Genomic DNA, 16,473 nt, shown 5'->3' on the forward strand with positions numbered 1-16,473 from the left:
GACTGCCTACACTGTATTCCCATTGCTGGGGATTCCTCTGCGAGGGATAGCAATGGGAATTTAAATGTAAAGACCATCAAATACAATTCCCTGCTGAAGTCTAATAATATGATGCAGAATATATCTAATACAATTCCCTGCTGAAGTATGATAATATGATGCAGAATATTTAGTACTTCTAGTTTTAAGGATACAAGATCCCCCACATTTAACCTGTAGAGAAGTAGATCAAATAAAAGTTATTGCAGATACTCAATTTATATTAAGAAACACATTTGTAGTTTAAATCAAGGATAATGTAATTAATTTAAACAAATCAGACGCACTGCGCTCAGCACAGCTGCAAGGTATGCTGGAACACTTGGAACACTGCTGACACAAAGAGCTTGCAAAAACAAGGTTCAGCTTCACAGCATGTTTAGGCAAGATATAAGACAGGCATTTGAGAAGAATTCAAGAGGATCCTCCATGAACACACACCAGCATTGTGTCGGATGCTCTCCCAGAGATTAGAGAACTCATTACTCATTCATTTCTGCTAATAACTAGAAGCCTGTAACAGGGGAAGTCTGTGCTGACTATCTGGCGCATGCGTGTTTCTGCAGGAAGAGGGCAGCAGTTTCGTAAGATCCGCCTGTCAGTCATGGCGATGACACGGAGAGGTGGGGAAGAGGGTGTGTTGGCTTTCCCTCTCTCTAAGTGGCTGAGAGGCGGGCCTTGGGGGATTGCTCGGCCCATAAGAACTGTGCTTGGTTGTGCATTCGGGTGGCCATGACAGAGGAAGCCCAGGGACGCTAGCTGAGGTGGCGAGCGTACACAAACACCAGGCAGGAACGCCAGTGGTAGAAGCAAGAAAAATAAAATCAGTCAAGCACGGCTGAGGAAGACAGCCAGCCTTAAACAAACCATTTATTAAAATCTCTGGTTACGTACCCGAGGGGACGAATGTAGAACTAGGGGAACCTTGGCCACCCTAGTGTATAGTGCACAGCGAAGCGTAGGACAAGATCCGAGCTGGCTGGCATAGCAGCAGTGGGGGGCTACATAAGCAGCACTTTTGTTTTGTAGTTTCATTACTGTGTTTTATTTTCCTTTTTCATTTCGCCTTTGGTTTTCATTATTATTTTTGAGCACCTGTGAGTGCACCTGCCTATACCTGTGTTGGTAACCTGTAGTCCTGATTACTACTGCCGGTATACAGGCCACAGACAACAGCGCCCTCTGCGGGCTAAAATAAATACAAAAGAAAATAAATAAAACTGGGCACCTGGGCAGTGTTTTCAAGTACAATCTTTGGTCTCCCGTGTCAGTGAATACCCTCACCCTTCCACAAAGCCACATTAATACTGATTAAGCTGCAGAAGTGTGACACTTGATTACTGGAATCAATAAAGGAAACGGGTTCAGTTCTGCTTCGATCCTTGTTGTGTGCACTCCTGCACACACAGATACAGACAGGATGTAGTTTCCTTACACCTGCATCACTCTATGATCCAAACAAGCATACTCTTCAGCACAAGAACAGGGGAACAGTAAGAAAATGAATAAGCATACTCTTCAGCACAAGAACAGGGGCACAGTAAGACAATGAATAAGCATACTCTTCAGCACAAGAACAGGGGAACAGTAAGAAAATGAATAAGCATACTCTTCAGCACAAGAACAGAGGCACAGTAAGAACATGAATAAGCATACTCTTCAGCACAAGAACAGGGGCACAGTAAGAAAATGAATAAGCATACTCTTCAGCACAAGAACAGAGGCACAGTAAGAAAATGAATAAGCATACTCTTCAGCACAAGAACAGGGGCACAGTAAGAAGCAAGTCAATGATCTCTCCTTTGAATTGCCTTCTGTTTTGTTTTCTCATTTCTCTACAATGAAATGTAGATGGTTGCAATTGGCAGCCCTGACCCTGGGAACAGAAGCCCTCTTGTGTGATTCTATGAAAAGAAAAGAACCAGGAATTAACCTTAACAGCCATTTCTGTGAAATTCTCCCCGGCTTCTTGGACAATATTTCCCAGGCGGAATATCGGGCAGTATGGGTCTGTCTTTCGGTTAAACATACACTGTTTTAGATAGGTTTCGTTCATATCCGGCAAGATGTTTCTCCTGTGAAAAATAAATAAATAAAATAAATAAATAAATAAATAAATGAATATAAAGGTGACATTATATTACTACAGTAAATTAGCTTGTAATCTAGAGCCTTACTTTGTGTAATTGAAGTTAATGAATCCAATGTTGTTTTTAATAAAGACGGTGAAGTTTTCTGCTGATTCCAAAACAGCAGGTCTAGGTAGAAAAAAGAATGACATTATTAACTGAGAATTATCTTTCATGCCCTTTGAGCCTTTATTATTAGGCAAACACTGACGAGTGGCTCCCATAGCCTATGCCTTTTATCATGTATTTTATAAGAAAGTGTAACATTATAAATATAAGCCATTAGGCACATCTGATTTGATCCCATCAGTGAACCCCCGACCATGCCATCCAGTTGACTCCTGTGCGATCTGTACGTACTCAGATCTTAATCAAGCAGCAGAGCTCTCTAGTGGACTCACTCAGAAAGAATCAGATTTTTTAAATATATATATATATATAAATAATTTTAATTATTTTACCCCTGATTTTCTCCCCAATTTAGAATGCCCAATCATTTTTTCCCCTCACCGCAGAAATTCCCCACACAGCTGCTCAGTTGAACTGAAGGTTCAGTGAGTGTCCTCCGATCCCATGACCGAGCCAGTTTCCTTTTCTACACCCAGGAACTAGAGAGAGGATGTCAGGGAACTACCGGCCTCTGGAGGACAAAGGCCAGCCCTGCAGGTGTCTGCCGAGCTCACTAGGCGTCTGGCCAGGAGGGTCCTGTGTAGCATGATGATGAGAAACAGTGTGCCGGGTTTGCCTCCCTAACCTGCAGGAGCACCAGAGCCACTGTGACACTCCCTCTGGAAACATCGCACAGCCAGGACCCGGACCTGTGCTCCTCTGACTATATGACTCACCTGCACATCACACACTGTGCTTGTACCAGCAACATCACACAGCCAGGACCCGGACCTATGCTCCCCTGACTATATGACTCAATCAAACAGCCAGGACCCAGACCTGTGCTCCCCTGACTATATGACTCACCTGCACATCACACACTGTGCTTGTACCAGGTGAGCCACTCTTGGACCCCCCTCAGAAACTGTATTCTAACTAAAATACAGACACCCCGTCAATTTACCAGACTATAAAAAATGATTTCCATTACACGAGAGTAGATGTTAAAACTTCATGCTGATTTGAACTCGGCTCTCGCCAAGATAAGCACCAACTAAGACGTAGCTTTACAGTAAACTAATGTGATCCATATGCGTCTCCATCCATTTACGATTCCTTCCATATGATGATGTAGATATCCTTCTGTCTGGTATTAATGGCTGAAGTGTAATGCTGGCTCCAGGGATCAGCTTATTTTGCCTCCCTGGCGCATCAGCACACACAACGGCTGCGATGCTGGCTCCGGGGATCAACCAAAGTGCGGCCTCCCCAGCGCATCAGCATGACAACCGTCTGGATTGAGCTAAGTAGGGTACATCTCTGGGGTTTTAAAGTGGGCACCTTCCATCCTCAGTGTTTCGTCGACTAGCCCACGACACCTCAAGAGGGCTCGACGGTGATTCTGGCGTCCCAGCATCACCCCCCTCCGTCCCCCACTCAACTCAGCCCAGCTTACTTACCTGTCCACAGCCAGTTGCTGCTCCTCTCTGCTGCTTCAGATAAGTTCTTCACTGTGCGACGCAACTCTTGGCCACTGAATCCGACGTCTCTGAGAAACCGGGTTGTAGAGTGTGCCACAAATCCTCGACAACCCACTTCCACTGGGTAAACCCGAACTCTCCATCCTCGCTGTTCCGCTTCAGTGGCTAGTTCAGCATACCGCAGTTTCTTCCTCTCATACGCCTCATCTACAGCATCCTCCCATGGCACTGTTAACTCTACCAGGTGAACAAGGCGTGCTGATCCAGACCACAAGACAATATCTGGTCGAAGGTTAGTGGTGGCAATCTCAGGTGGAAAAATAAGCCGTTGACCAACATCTGCCAGCATATTCCAGTCTCTAGCAGCTTCCAGTTGTCCTGGGCGAGGATTGGTTTTAACACCTTTTCTTGGTGGTTGCTCTCCTGGGCGGAGGAATGTTGTCTTTTGTGTGTAATGTTTTGATGGAACAGGTGGCAACTTATTGGTCATGTTACGCTTGTCTTCCAATGCTAAGGCCAAACATCGCAGCACCTGGTCATGGCGCCAAGTAAACCGTCCTTGGCTAAGAGCCACCTTACATCCTGTCAAAATGTGCCTTAATGTTGCAGGTGATGAACACAAAGGACATGAGGGATCCTCTCCTACCCAGAGGTTTAGGTTCTGTGGTGATGGGAGAACATCATATGTTGACCTGATGAGGAAACTGATCCTGCTCTGTTCCATTGACCATAGGTCTTGCCAGCCAATCTTGCGTTGTTCCACACTCTCCCATCTCATCCATTCTCCCTGTTTGGCCTGGGAAATGGCCTTTATACACCTCATCCTCTCCTCCTGCTTTTGCACCTCGTTGACTACCAGCTTCCTTCTTTGAGCTGGGGCCGCCTTGTGCCATGTAGGAGGAGTTGAACTGAAACCAAGACCCCCTCTTCCATGCTGAACTTGCCCCATGATATCACCAATTCGAAGGGCAGCCTTTGCATCTTCCACAACTTTCTTTGCCGCCCACTTTCTTCCAGTTTTCAACACAGGTGCTGCCTCCCTTACGCATTTATCGCGTGACTCTACTAATGTCATTTCCAATCTGACCTTGGCGCACTTAAACTCCTCGGTTAGAGCAGAGACTGGTAGCTGCAGTATTCCTTTACCATAAAGTCCCACTCTGCTGAGGCAGCGTGGAACTCCCAACCATTTCCTGATGTATGAACTGATTAAAGCTTCCAGCTTCTCTACTGTTGTCAAAGAAACCTCGTACACAGTCAGTGGCCACAGCAACCTCGGCAGTAGACCAAACTGAAAGCACCAGAGTTTTCATAGTATAGTATAGGGTGGTGCAAGCAGTCTGGTAAAGTGATTTTTTGGGGATAATAAACCCACATTCTGAAAGCAACCCATCCAGAGATCTATACACACAAGACGTTACGACTAACTGCAATTAGGAACAGATAGTACATGCTTAACTAAAGGCAATAACTTTTGAGTTTGTACAAAACGTACACACACTGTGATCTATAACACACATACTTGGAAGCATTCCTCATTCCCTCGATCGGACACCAGGCAAACACCTCACAGGTTTTTACTGATGAGTTAAATTCAACACATTGGCCAGTCGGATCCCCTGAGGATAAAAAAATAAATATTCTAAGCTTTAAAATCAGTTTACTAAGCTTTTTCACCACTATATTTTCTTCCTTTGAAAGGTCTCTAATGGTACTACTTGAATGATCTAAAAAGTGGCAGATTCACATACTCAACTATCTGATGTACTAAGATGTTTACTAAGATAGGTAAGTTAAGGAAACAATGATATAGGTGGGTATAGGAGCAGTGAAACTGGTTGGAAAATGTAGATTGTTTTAAAACCTTACCTTTAAATGATACCTTTAAGCCAGGCTTGTTTGGATGTAACTAACATTTAGAACACTGTGTATCTGGGAGTATTCCACTGTTTAATTTAACAATGGAATTGTGACAGGATGAAAACCCCTCACTTGTAAATCGTGTTTATTTGGGTTGAATTTTATTTTGTTAGTCTGTTTTGTACCGGTACTTGTTTTCATGAAAGTTCATTTTGAGCCTCAATGATCTGTTCATCTTCATGTGAATGCAGCTGGTTTAGCTGAATTGCTTAAATGATTGGTAATGTAGTCTGGATGCGCAGCCTTTTGAGCTGCTGCTAGTTCTGTTTTGGACTCATGGGTGAGGCTGGCTACCTGTGTGCGATCCTGCTCTGCTACAGAGAGCTATTTTGTTAGAAGTCTATTAGGTAACTTTTGTTTTTGAATGGTTAAAAGTATTTAGTTTTAGATTTCATTTAATAAACGTGTGCAGTGCTGTGCTGGAACTGCATCCTCTGACTCCTACTCCAGTGTATCAGCGCTTGCTACCATTCTGTCTTTGTCCAGCACGGTCAAGCCCTCACAGGAATAATCCTTGCCGTGGAGTTTTGCAGAATCTATATTCCATTCACACAAACGATAGCAGCTCAACTGAATCAAACACTAGAGCAAAAGATGACATACCATTACTCTTCTGGTTAGTATATTCCTTTGTGCAATCCTCATTTGAGCTGCATATTGTTCCAGAGTCTGGTCCCTAAAGAAGATGGAAAAGGGCTGTTTATGTACACATGCTGCATCATTGGACCTGTTTTTGTTATTTTTTTTAAGAACATGTAACATCAGACAAAAATTTTGAAAAACAGAAATCAAATCAAACCTGTTTATAAATCACTAAAAGTTTTGGAAGAATGCTGTGGAATTCACAATGGGCTGTCAAGTAAGTGAACACTGAATGAATGGCATGCTAATATACAGGCTAAAAACTGCATCTCATTATTTCTGACACTGGGAGAGGGACAATCAGAGCCGGATGCATAGGCAAAGTAGACATGTGCCTACGGCCCGAACTCAAGGGGGGGCCCAAAATGTGTTTTTTTTTTTTTTTTTTAACATATACAGATTTACGCCTAAACTGGAAAACAACACTCACTGAACTTGTATGCCAAAACACTGGCGATTTCTCTGCTCTTCTGGAGAAAAGGGCATTTTATTTAATGAAGGAAGTCAAAACCCACTGGATCAACAAAAAAACAAAACAAAAAAAATAAGGAAACATTATTGCAGATTTTGCATGCAGTAAACTGTAACGTATTTGACTACACAACAATGTACAGGTATGTTTGTTTTTTACTATTTATTTTTGTGGACTATTATGGAGCTACCGTTAATGAACAAAAGCTTGAACACCCTTCTATATATTACCTATATATCAACTTCATATGGTGCTCCATGTTGCCTTTTTATTCACTAAATCATCCTGATTGTAATCTTGTTTTAAATCTGGCAAGCAGAGTCTCCAATAGAAATGTAGGAATGTGCTGTCACTCAGTTGTTGGGCGGGTCTAAAGTATTCAGAACGAATCAATGATAAATACAAGTCAAGAAGGCGGGACATTGCCCTGCAGCACAGGAAAATGTATTTATTATTATTTTTGTAGAAGCTTTTATTTTTTTTTAATGTGAAAAGGGTAAAGTCAACATGAATTGATTAACCATTTCCAGTTTTCCCGGTGTTTCAGTGTTTATTGGCTATCCACCGAAGAAGAAAAAAAAATCAGAAGCCCTAATTACAGTGTTGTTGTATATAAACATGTAACATCTTTCATTCTATATCGCAGTTAAAGTAATGTAGGCCTATATTTGATATAGAAGCTTTGTACCGGGATAAAAAATAAATTTAAAAAAAGATTTTGATCTACGAAGCGTCAGTAACTGGAATCTGTAAATTTGCTGTAAAATCTGCTTCAGCGAGTGACAGCTAAACAGTTCAAATAAGATACTAAAGGACTATGCTGTGCAAAAAGGAGCACAACATTAACAATATGTAAGTTACATGCATAACGATTTCTGTTTAGTTTTCAAGTAGCCTAAAATGACAGGTAGATTAATGCAGTTTGCAATTATTGTGCTTTTAAATATATTATAAATTATGATGTTTCTGTGACTTCATATTAGTTCAGTAAAATAATACATGTAGTATAATGCATTCTGTTAATGGTAAAGGCATATTTTATGTAAGGACTGGGAATCACCAACCTGCTTAATTGTGTTAAACTGTATTCCACAGACCGGGTTTGGTCTGTGGAAAAGGTGGCAACCCTAGGTGGAGCGCTAGTTATAAAGGCTATAGTGTATAGAGGTGTGTGCGTGTGTGTGTGTGTATGTTTGTATGTATATGTGTGTGTGGCTGTTTGTTCAGTGGTAGGGGGCTCACAAGTGTATGCTTGCCTAGGGCCCAGTGATGGCTTAATCCAGCCCTGGGAACGATTGTAAATGATTGGCTGGGAGGTGAGTCCATATATACGTATTTATTATTATTGATTTCTTAGCAGACGCCCTTATCCAGGGTGACTTACAATTGTTACATCGTATTATATTTACCTACAATTACATTTTTTACATTATTTTTTTACATACAATTACCTATTTATACAGTTTTTTATATACCTTTGCTAATATACAATATAGATGCCAGCATCTTTAAAAGTAGTTACCTCCAGACAGTTTCCTTGAGTTTGATTCTTTGTGACTACTGCATTAGTAACAACAAAAAAGGAGTCCTTCCCCTGTGGAAGAAAATGAGAATTGTAATACAAAGGAAATTAGGACATAACTGTCACTTTAAGCATTAGTAGAACCTTGGTGTCATCCCACTAAAATATCTGTCAGTCACCCTATTTAAACCACAGTCAGCTTCCTAATTCTCATCTTGCTTTTCTGTTTGTGGTTAGCTAGCAGACCTGCAGACCCAATCTTAAAACAAACCTTTTGTTTTCAATCGGCTTAAAATGACTACTAACCCGATGCAGCTTTCGTTTTCATATGATTCAGATGAAGATTTTTTCACTCCTTCTGGCTGTCTGCCTGTAACAAATAATCCACCGACAAAACTCACAAAGAAATCCGGGAGCGATTGGGCTGCTTTATTTGTTTCATAATGCAATTCCATATCGGCAGAGCCTGTTTTTCCCCTCAAAAGTCACAACAGAAATCCAAGCTTGTCAGTTCACACTATGCCCCTGTAGTGCAAGCTTCACTCACTCATGATCCAGCTACTACAACCCTGCACTTTTCAATTTCATCTGATCCTTCGTCCGATTTGCATTATCAGATTTTTAACAATATGAAGCAACTCATTCATCCTCTTTCCACCTCAATTTCTACAGTATTTGATGCCTGGATGCGCTCGATATCAGGATCACTCGCTTGGAACCGGCAGCCATTACTTCCTCATCAGTAGCACCAGCAGCAGCAGCACTCGTCTCTCCAGCTGCTTCAGCCACGCCCACTCCTGATCTCGAGCTGCCAATCTTCACTCTAGTGACTTCGACTAGTTCAGGATCCTCTTCTGCTTCAGTAGTTCATCGCCACTCTCTCTCTCCTCAATTGAGACGTAATATTATTGAAGGTAAAGATATTAATTTGGTCTCAATACTTATTCAAACCTCAGAATTTCTGGATCACAGGGTAGTAGACTGTGGAGATTTGTCTGTTCACGGATCCTTGGCTGTGTAAAAATCTTACTGTGACAGGATTGACCGAGGTTTGAGACAGTTTTAAAGTTCAAAAATAAAGTTTTTAATAAACAAAAATAATCAAATAAATAGGCACGATGGCCAAACAAAAAGGTTTCAAACACAAAATACAAACACAAAACAATAACTTACAAAATAAAGTTTCCAGGCTGGGCGTTGCCTTCACTGGAACAGAAAACACAGCACAAACAAAACACTCCTTCTCTTTCCAGAACTCTCTCTACAACTCCCCCCAGCCAGGGCCTCTCCCCTGGCTTTTATTCCCTGTGGCTGGAGCCCAATTAATCAATAATAGCTAATTATTCAATTAGGGCTCCAGCCACATTCTCACATGTTTTCCTGGCAGGGAGGAATTTTAACCCCCTCCCTGCCAGTCCCAACCATGATCATAAAGACGGGGCAGTCCCCCGTCAATCCCCCCCCTTATGCCAAGCACAACATGGCCTAAATGGCCACCTCCCCCTCAGTCTCAGTCCCGGAAGAGGGGGAAGCACAGTGTCCATGGGGGCGGCCATGGTGGGACGTCCGGCACCACCCAATTCTTCGTGGCCGGCAGCTCCCTCTTCCGGGGCTCCGGCCACACACTATCTTGCCACGAAAGTGCCGCTGGGGGAGCTGGTCTCCTGACCTCCCTCCCCCTCTTCATGGCCGGCAACTCCCCTCCGTGGGGCTCCGGCCATAGTGTAGCGACCCCAGGCGAAGCAGGATCCCTGGCAACCCCAGGCGAAGCAGGATTCCCAAAGACCCCAAGCGACGGCAGCAGCGGCGGACCCTCGGGTGGCGACGGCAGCAGCAGCGGACCCTCGGGAGGCGACGGAAGCAGCAGCGGACCCTCGGGAGGCGGAGACGGGAACGGCGGCCCGGCTCCCTCTGGTGGCGGAGGTGGGAACGGCGGCCCGGCTCCCTCTGGAGGCGGGAACGGCGGCCCGGCTCCCTCTGGTGGCGGAGGCGGGAATGGCGGCCCGGCTCCCTCTGGTGGCGGAGGCGGGAACGGCGGCCCGGCTCCCTCTGGAGGCGGGAACGGCGGCCCGGCTCCCTCTGGTGGCGGAGGCGGGAACGGCGGCTCGTCTCCCTCTGCTGGCGGAGGCGGGAACGGCAACTCGTCTCCCTCTGCTGGCGGAGGCGGGAACGGCAACTCGTCTCCCTCTGCTGGCGGAGGCGGGAACGGCAACTCGTCTCCCTTTGCTGGCGGAGGCGGAAACGGCAGCTCGTCTCCCTTTGCTGGCGGAGGCGGAAACGGCAGCTCGTCTCCCTCTGCTGGCGGAGGCGGAAACGGCAGCTCGTCTCCCTCTGCTGGCGGAGGCGGAAACAGCAGCTCGTCTCCCTCTGCTGGCGGAGGCGGAAACAGCAGCTCGTCTCCCTCTGCTGGCGGAGGCGGAAACAGCAGCTCGTCTCCCTCTGCTGGCGGACCCTCGGGAGGCGACTCCTCCCCTTCTGGCTCTCGGGACGACAGCTCCTCCCCTTCTGGCTCTCGGGACAGCGGCTCCTTCCCTTCTGGCTCTTGGGACGGTGGCAGCAGGGGAACCAGCAGGCATGCTCCTTCTGCTGGTGACGGTGATGGAGGCAAAACCAGCAGGAAATCTCCCTCTGCTGGTGGACACCTGGACTGTGGACGTTGGGCCTTCCCCCTCTTGGGCTCTGGACGCACCGACTCCCCCCTCTTGGGCGCAGGACGCACCGACTCCCCCGTCTTGGGCGCAGGACGTTCGGGCTCCTCCCACTCAGGCGCAGGACGTTCGGGCTCCTCCCACTCAGGCGCAGGACGTTCAGGCTCCTCCCACTCCAGGTCTGTGTCCGGTAACACCTCCGGGCAGTGGTGCTCCTCATGCCCGTACTGCATGCACTGAGTGCACCACTCCTCTTCCTCCCATGTCTTCCTTCCTCTCTGCCTCCTTCTTCTCCCCTCTGTTTGCGTTGGGCAGATGGCCACTGTGTGCCCATATGCCCCACAGCCAGTGCACAACTCTGCCGCGAGACTTTTTAAAAACAACTCCCCGTCGTCATCTGCCTCCTCCTGGGCCAGGGCGTAGGGGCGTCCTGCCCAGTTGTGGCCATAGACTTCACCGCGCCCACACCAGTCCGCTGGTAGCACTTCTGGGCAGGATCTCCATCGATGATCCAGCATCCCGCACCATGAGCACCAGGGGAAAAGGCTGGCTGGGTCCTCCAGCTGGGGTGGCTGTTGTTGCAGCAGCCTACATTTCTTCGGCTGCTGCATCTCCTGCCTTTGCCGCTGTCTGCTCTTCCTCCCCCATTTAAATCAAGTTTCCAAAAAAAACCTCCCAAAAAAGAAAGAAAAAAAAAATGACTGCTCTGAGCCTCCAGGTGGCGCTATCCCGTTCTGACACCAACTGTGACAGGATTGACCGAGGTTTGAGACTCAGAGACAGTTTTAAAGTTCAAAAATAAAGTTTTTAATAAACAAAAATAATCAAATAAATAGGCACGATGGCCAAACAAAAAGGTTTCAAACACAAAATACAAACACAAAACAAAAACTTACAAAATAAAGTTTCCAGGCTGGGTGTTGCCTTCACTGGAACAGAAAACACAGCACAAACAAAACACTCCTTCTCTTTCCAGAACTCTCTCTACAACTCCCCCCAGCCAGGGCCTCTCCCCTGGCTTTTATTCCCTGTGGCTGGAGCCCAATTAATCAATAATAGCTAATTATTCAATTAGGGCTCCAGCCACATTCTCACATGTTTTCCTGGCAGGGAGGAATTTTAACCCCCTTCCTGCCAGTCCCAACCATGATCATAAAGACGGGGCAGTCCCCCGTCACACTTACTCTTGGAGAATTTGTGCTTGCTTTCTCTGTTTTTCGCGATGTCCTTTGTGAAGTTTATGCTCACCGACGGTCAGATATGGCGGTACCATTTTTTATGAGTATCATAAAGCTTTTTCAGCCAAAGCAGCTTCTCAGTTTGCGTCGGACAATACACTTGTTTGATTGACTGGTCTCAACCCAATCCTGATCTGTTTAACAGATTCTTCAGTGTTCTTCGTGCTAACACTTGAGGAGTTTGGGTTTCCACCGCCTATTCTACCTCTGTGTCCAAACGCAGCCTCCAATTATTCTTCCCCTGCTCTCAACAACACTCCTTTCTTCAGGAATTGCGCGTCTGCAGTTCTCCTATTAATTCTTCTGTGCTGCCTTTTTCATTAAGCAAAGATTCTCATGGAAGACTTGACAGAAATACTATGATTCTTGGTTGTAAATCACCCTCCTGACCTGTGAGGGTGCTAAGCAGCGAGAACAGAGTTACTTGGACGGGCTGTCCTGACAGTTATTTCCCAGGGTTCAAGGGAAGTCGGTGAAGGGGAAGGGGGCGAGACTCTGTTGCAATAACGCATTCACCCGGAAGGGAAACGACGTGGCAGCCGCAGAATGGAGAGACGGTTGCACTCGTTTAACAAGGGGTCATGTGTGACAGCATAAATCATAATCTGTTCCTTCGCATTGGTTTGTGTTTGAACCTTGAAGGACTGTGAGAGACCCCAGTGAACGTAACAGTATCATGAGTGTTTTGTTTGTTTTGTCTGTCAGTAATTTGTCTTCTTTGTAAATTGTCAGATGGCTAACACGTTTTCTGAGCTGTCGCCGTGGGCCAGCACAAAGCCGGAACAACACATCACCACCGTCACAAAATACTTGTAACTTGTATCACCCACCACGAGCACTACTGCACACACCCAGAACTGGTGACCGTGTTTGTATTATTGTGGGGTGGATATTATTGTTTATTATTTGGGACAGCAATCCCGTTGTTATTTACCCCGTGCAGTACACATTGTGTATTGCCAGGAGATTATTGTTTGGTCGCCAGATCTGGAAATTATAAATAAAACCCTTTCCAAACTGGATTACAATTATCTCTGTCTGCTTCATTCACGCACTGCATCACTCCTGCACCTGTATCCCCTCAGCCACTTTGTCACATGTGATGTTAGACACGGGACATGGATCATCGTGCATTGGCGGAGCTGCTGGAGGCACTGGACAGCAGATGGGAGACAGAGGAGAGAATGAGGGAGGAGCGCTACACTGTGCTCATGGGTAGGACTGGCACTTTCCACAAAACCAGCCCCTACAGGAACACCAGTAATGTCAGCACCGAAGGCTCGGGCAATGAAGGTGTCGGCGGAGGATGACCCAGAGGCGTACCTGGTCACGCTTGAGCGGTTGGCCACCACCATGTCATGGCTGCGGGAGTTCTGGGCAAGCCAGCTGGGACCCTGCCTGATCGGGGAGGCTCAGGTAGCAGAAAGAAAACTGATTGGCTTCCTGAGCCATTATATAGTGTACATACCAGATTTCTCCAGCCTTGCCAAGCCGATCTGTGAACTTCTTTCAGTTCCCAGAGGGGGAGGGGTAAGGAGGAAGAACTCAAAATGGAGAACAGAGGCCAAGCGGTCATTCCAGCCACCACCATCCCAACCAGTAGAATGGACTGCGAGGCATCAGGACATACTAGAGAGGTTAGTGGAAGCCCTGACAAGTCCACCAGTGAAGGCATACCCTGATTGTGAAAAACCGTTTGTGTTGCATGTTGATGCTTCAGAAGAAGGTCTGGGAGCAGTCAGGAGGCAGGAGGGTGTACTGAGAGTTGTTGCTTATGGATCCCGAACCTTGACTCCTGCAGAAAAAAATGACAGACTTCACTCAGGAAAGCTGGAATTCCTAGCTTTAAAATGGGTCATCACAGAGCGTTTCCGTGACTACCTCTTCTATGCTCCTCACTTTACAGTATATAGTGACAACAATCCGTTGACCTATATAATGAAGACAGCCTAGCTAAACGCTACAGGCCATCGCTGGGTGGCAGAACTTGCAGATTATCGATTTACTTTGAAGTACCGTCCGGGATCTGCCAATAGAGATGCTGACTTCTTATCAAGGAGGCCCACAAAGATCGACGAGCTTATGACTGAATGTACACAAGAGTGCCTGCCTGATACTCTAGCTGCAATGGAAGAAGCACTTGATGCTCAGGAAAGAGGTGATGTTGACTGGATCACCACTGTGTCGTGTGATGTGGCCACTTTGGCAGAAACTGTATGGGAATGTGAGACTACAGCCCAACTACAGACGACTGAGGACATCAGAGATGCACAGAAAGGGGACCCAGTTATCAGTAGAGTGCTAGCCCTAAAGCTGCAGAACAATGTCCTGAAGAATAAGGAAAGGCAAAAAGAACCTGCAACAGTAAGACATCTACCGAGAGAGTGGCCTCACTTGCAAGTGGACAAGAATGGAATACTTTGCCGCAAACAGCAACAAAACTTCAAATGGTCCTGCCAGAGAAGTATAAGATGGTAGTCTTCAAGCAACTTCATGAGAAGATGGGGCACTTGGGAGCTGACAGGATGCTTGCTTTAGCCAGAGATCGTTACTATTGGCCGAAAATGAGAGAAGAAATCGAGCACTACATAACTAAAGTGTGTAGATGTCTAAAACAAAAGAAACCAAATTGAACAACAAGAACTCTGCTACAAAGTATTGTAACCACTGCACCGTTCGAGATGATCTCCATTGATTACCTGCACTTAGAAAGAAGCAAAGGTGGATATGAATATATTCTAGTCATTGTAGATCATTTTACCAAGTTTACTCAGGCCTATGCAACATCAAACAAATCTGGAAAGACTGCAGCACAGAAAATATTCAATGATTTCATCCTGAGATTTGGATTCCCATTGAAAATCCATCACGACCAGGAAAGGGAGTTTGAAAATGAGCTCTTCAGGAAACTGCAAGAATACAGTGGGATACTTAACTCAAGGACAAGTCCCTACAACCCTCAAGCGAACCCTGCAGAATGTTTTAACCGGACATTACTGAGCATGTTGCGGACATTAGAAGAAGTCCAGAAGTCGAACTGGAAGGATTACCTCAATAAAGTGGTCCATGCCTATAATTCTACTGTCCACGAGGCAACTGGATTTTCCCCGTTTTTTCTGCTCTTTGGCCGAGAACCAAAGCTACCAATCAACCTGATTTTCCAAGAGAACAAGAAATGGAAAAGCAGTCCCATGAAAGTTATGCAGAAAAGTGCAAAACAGCTATGCAGGAAGCCTATGAGATTGTGTCTAAAAACTTAAAAAAATCTGCAGCACGTGGAAACAAGTATTACAATCGGCGAGCCTGGAGTTCAGTTCTGGAATCAGGAGATCACGTGCTGGTAAGAAATTTGTCTGAGAGAGGAGGACCTGGGAAGTTACGTGCACACTGGGAAGATAAGACACATGCAGTGAAAAAAGAAGAGGGACAGACAGTCCAGTGTATGAGGTTGAGCCATTAGAAGGAAGTGGGAGAATAAGAGTTCTGCACAGAAACTTGCTAATGCCCTGTCCATATCTTGTAGATGGACAAATGAGTAGTAACGCACAGCCAAAACAAAAACCCCACAGTCAAAAGAAAAAAACACCCCGGCGCAGAGACTATACTGTTTCAGTGAATCAGGAAAATTCTGAAAGCTCGGGTGAAGAACCATATGGTTTCTTTATAACAGCACCTAGAACTGTTACAAGAGAAGAAACAAACTTCAGATGTAACAGACAATCTGTGTGAGTGAGACAGCCATGAATGCTGTATACCTACGATCGTTTAGGGGAACCTACCTATCGACCTGCTGACCAGAGAGTACACAGTGAGATGGAGGGACCTGCAATGCTTAGAAGGAAACCTGTACCGATTGTTTGGGCTCCACCGAGACGCCACCCAAGTCTGGTCACTTCTGCTTGGTAGGCCAAGGATGCTGAACAAAGGACTCAGAGACTGTTAAATGTTTCATGTTCTTGTTAAAAAAAATGTTAAATAACAAAAGTTATGTGTGGACCATTAAGGTATTTTAAAGTACATGTTTATTTACAATGCCTGACTGACAGTTAGTGTAGTTTTGAAGTAATTGTCTATTTACAGTCCCTAGTAACTACTGGGTTAGACTACCAGAGTATAACTGAACACAAAAGTAACACCTGTTCTTCAGTGAGTTAAAGATAGAGTACTAGTACAGTTGACGGAATTTTGATTGGTACTATTCAAGTATTTGTGATATAAGTGAAAAGTGGCATGTACGTGTTTAAAACACAGAGAAAAAAGGAGTGAAATGGTAG

At 45.5% G+C, this 16,473-nt stretch overlaps 1 protein-coding gene across 5 annotated transcripts in view; it reads right to left on the bottom strand.

The window, feature by feature from the left end:
- The window catches only part of LOC131703254 (P2X purinoceptor 4-like), a 33,943-nt gene that overhangs the window by 2,265 nt on the left and 15,205 nt on the right, over positions 1 to 16,473 (bottom strand). For 4 of the 5 annotated variants that reach the window (XR_009309745.1, XM_059006351.1, XM_059006349.1 and 1 more), the window contains 5 exons: positions 8,314 to 8,385; positions 6,281 to 6,353; positions 5,280 to 5,376; positions 2,217 to 2,297; positions 1,973 to 2,114 (listed from right to left, as the gene is read on the bottom strand). Coding sequence is in view for 4 of the 5 variants with exons in the window: in XM_059006351.1 (XP_058862334.1) it covers positions 1,973 to 2,114; positions 2,217 to 2,297; positions 5,280 to 5,376; positions 6,281 to 6,353; positions 8,314 to 8,385 (465 nt within the window). In the remaining variant the exon portion in view is untranslated. Of the gene's footprint in view, positions 1 to 1,972; positions 2,115 to 2,216; positions 2,298 to 5,279; positions 5,377 to 6,280; positions 6,354 to 8,313; positions 8,386 to 13,667; positions 13,995 to 16,473 lie in introns of all 5 variants that reach the window. The other variant, XM_059006350.1, reaches the window with a different exon arrangement.

Source organism: Acipenser ruthenus, chromosome 32, assembly GCF_902713425.1.
Source record: "Acipenser ruthenus chromosome 32, fAciRut3.2 maternal haplotype, whole genome shotgun sequence".
In the NCBI taxonomy this organism is placed as follows: Eukaryota; Metazoa; Chordata; class Actinopteri; order Acipenseriformes; family Acipenseridae; genus Acipenser; species Acipenser ruthenus.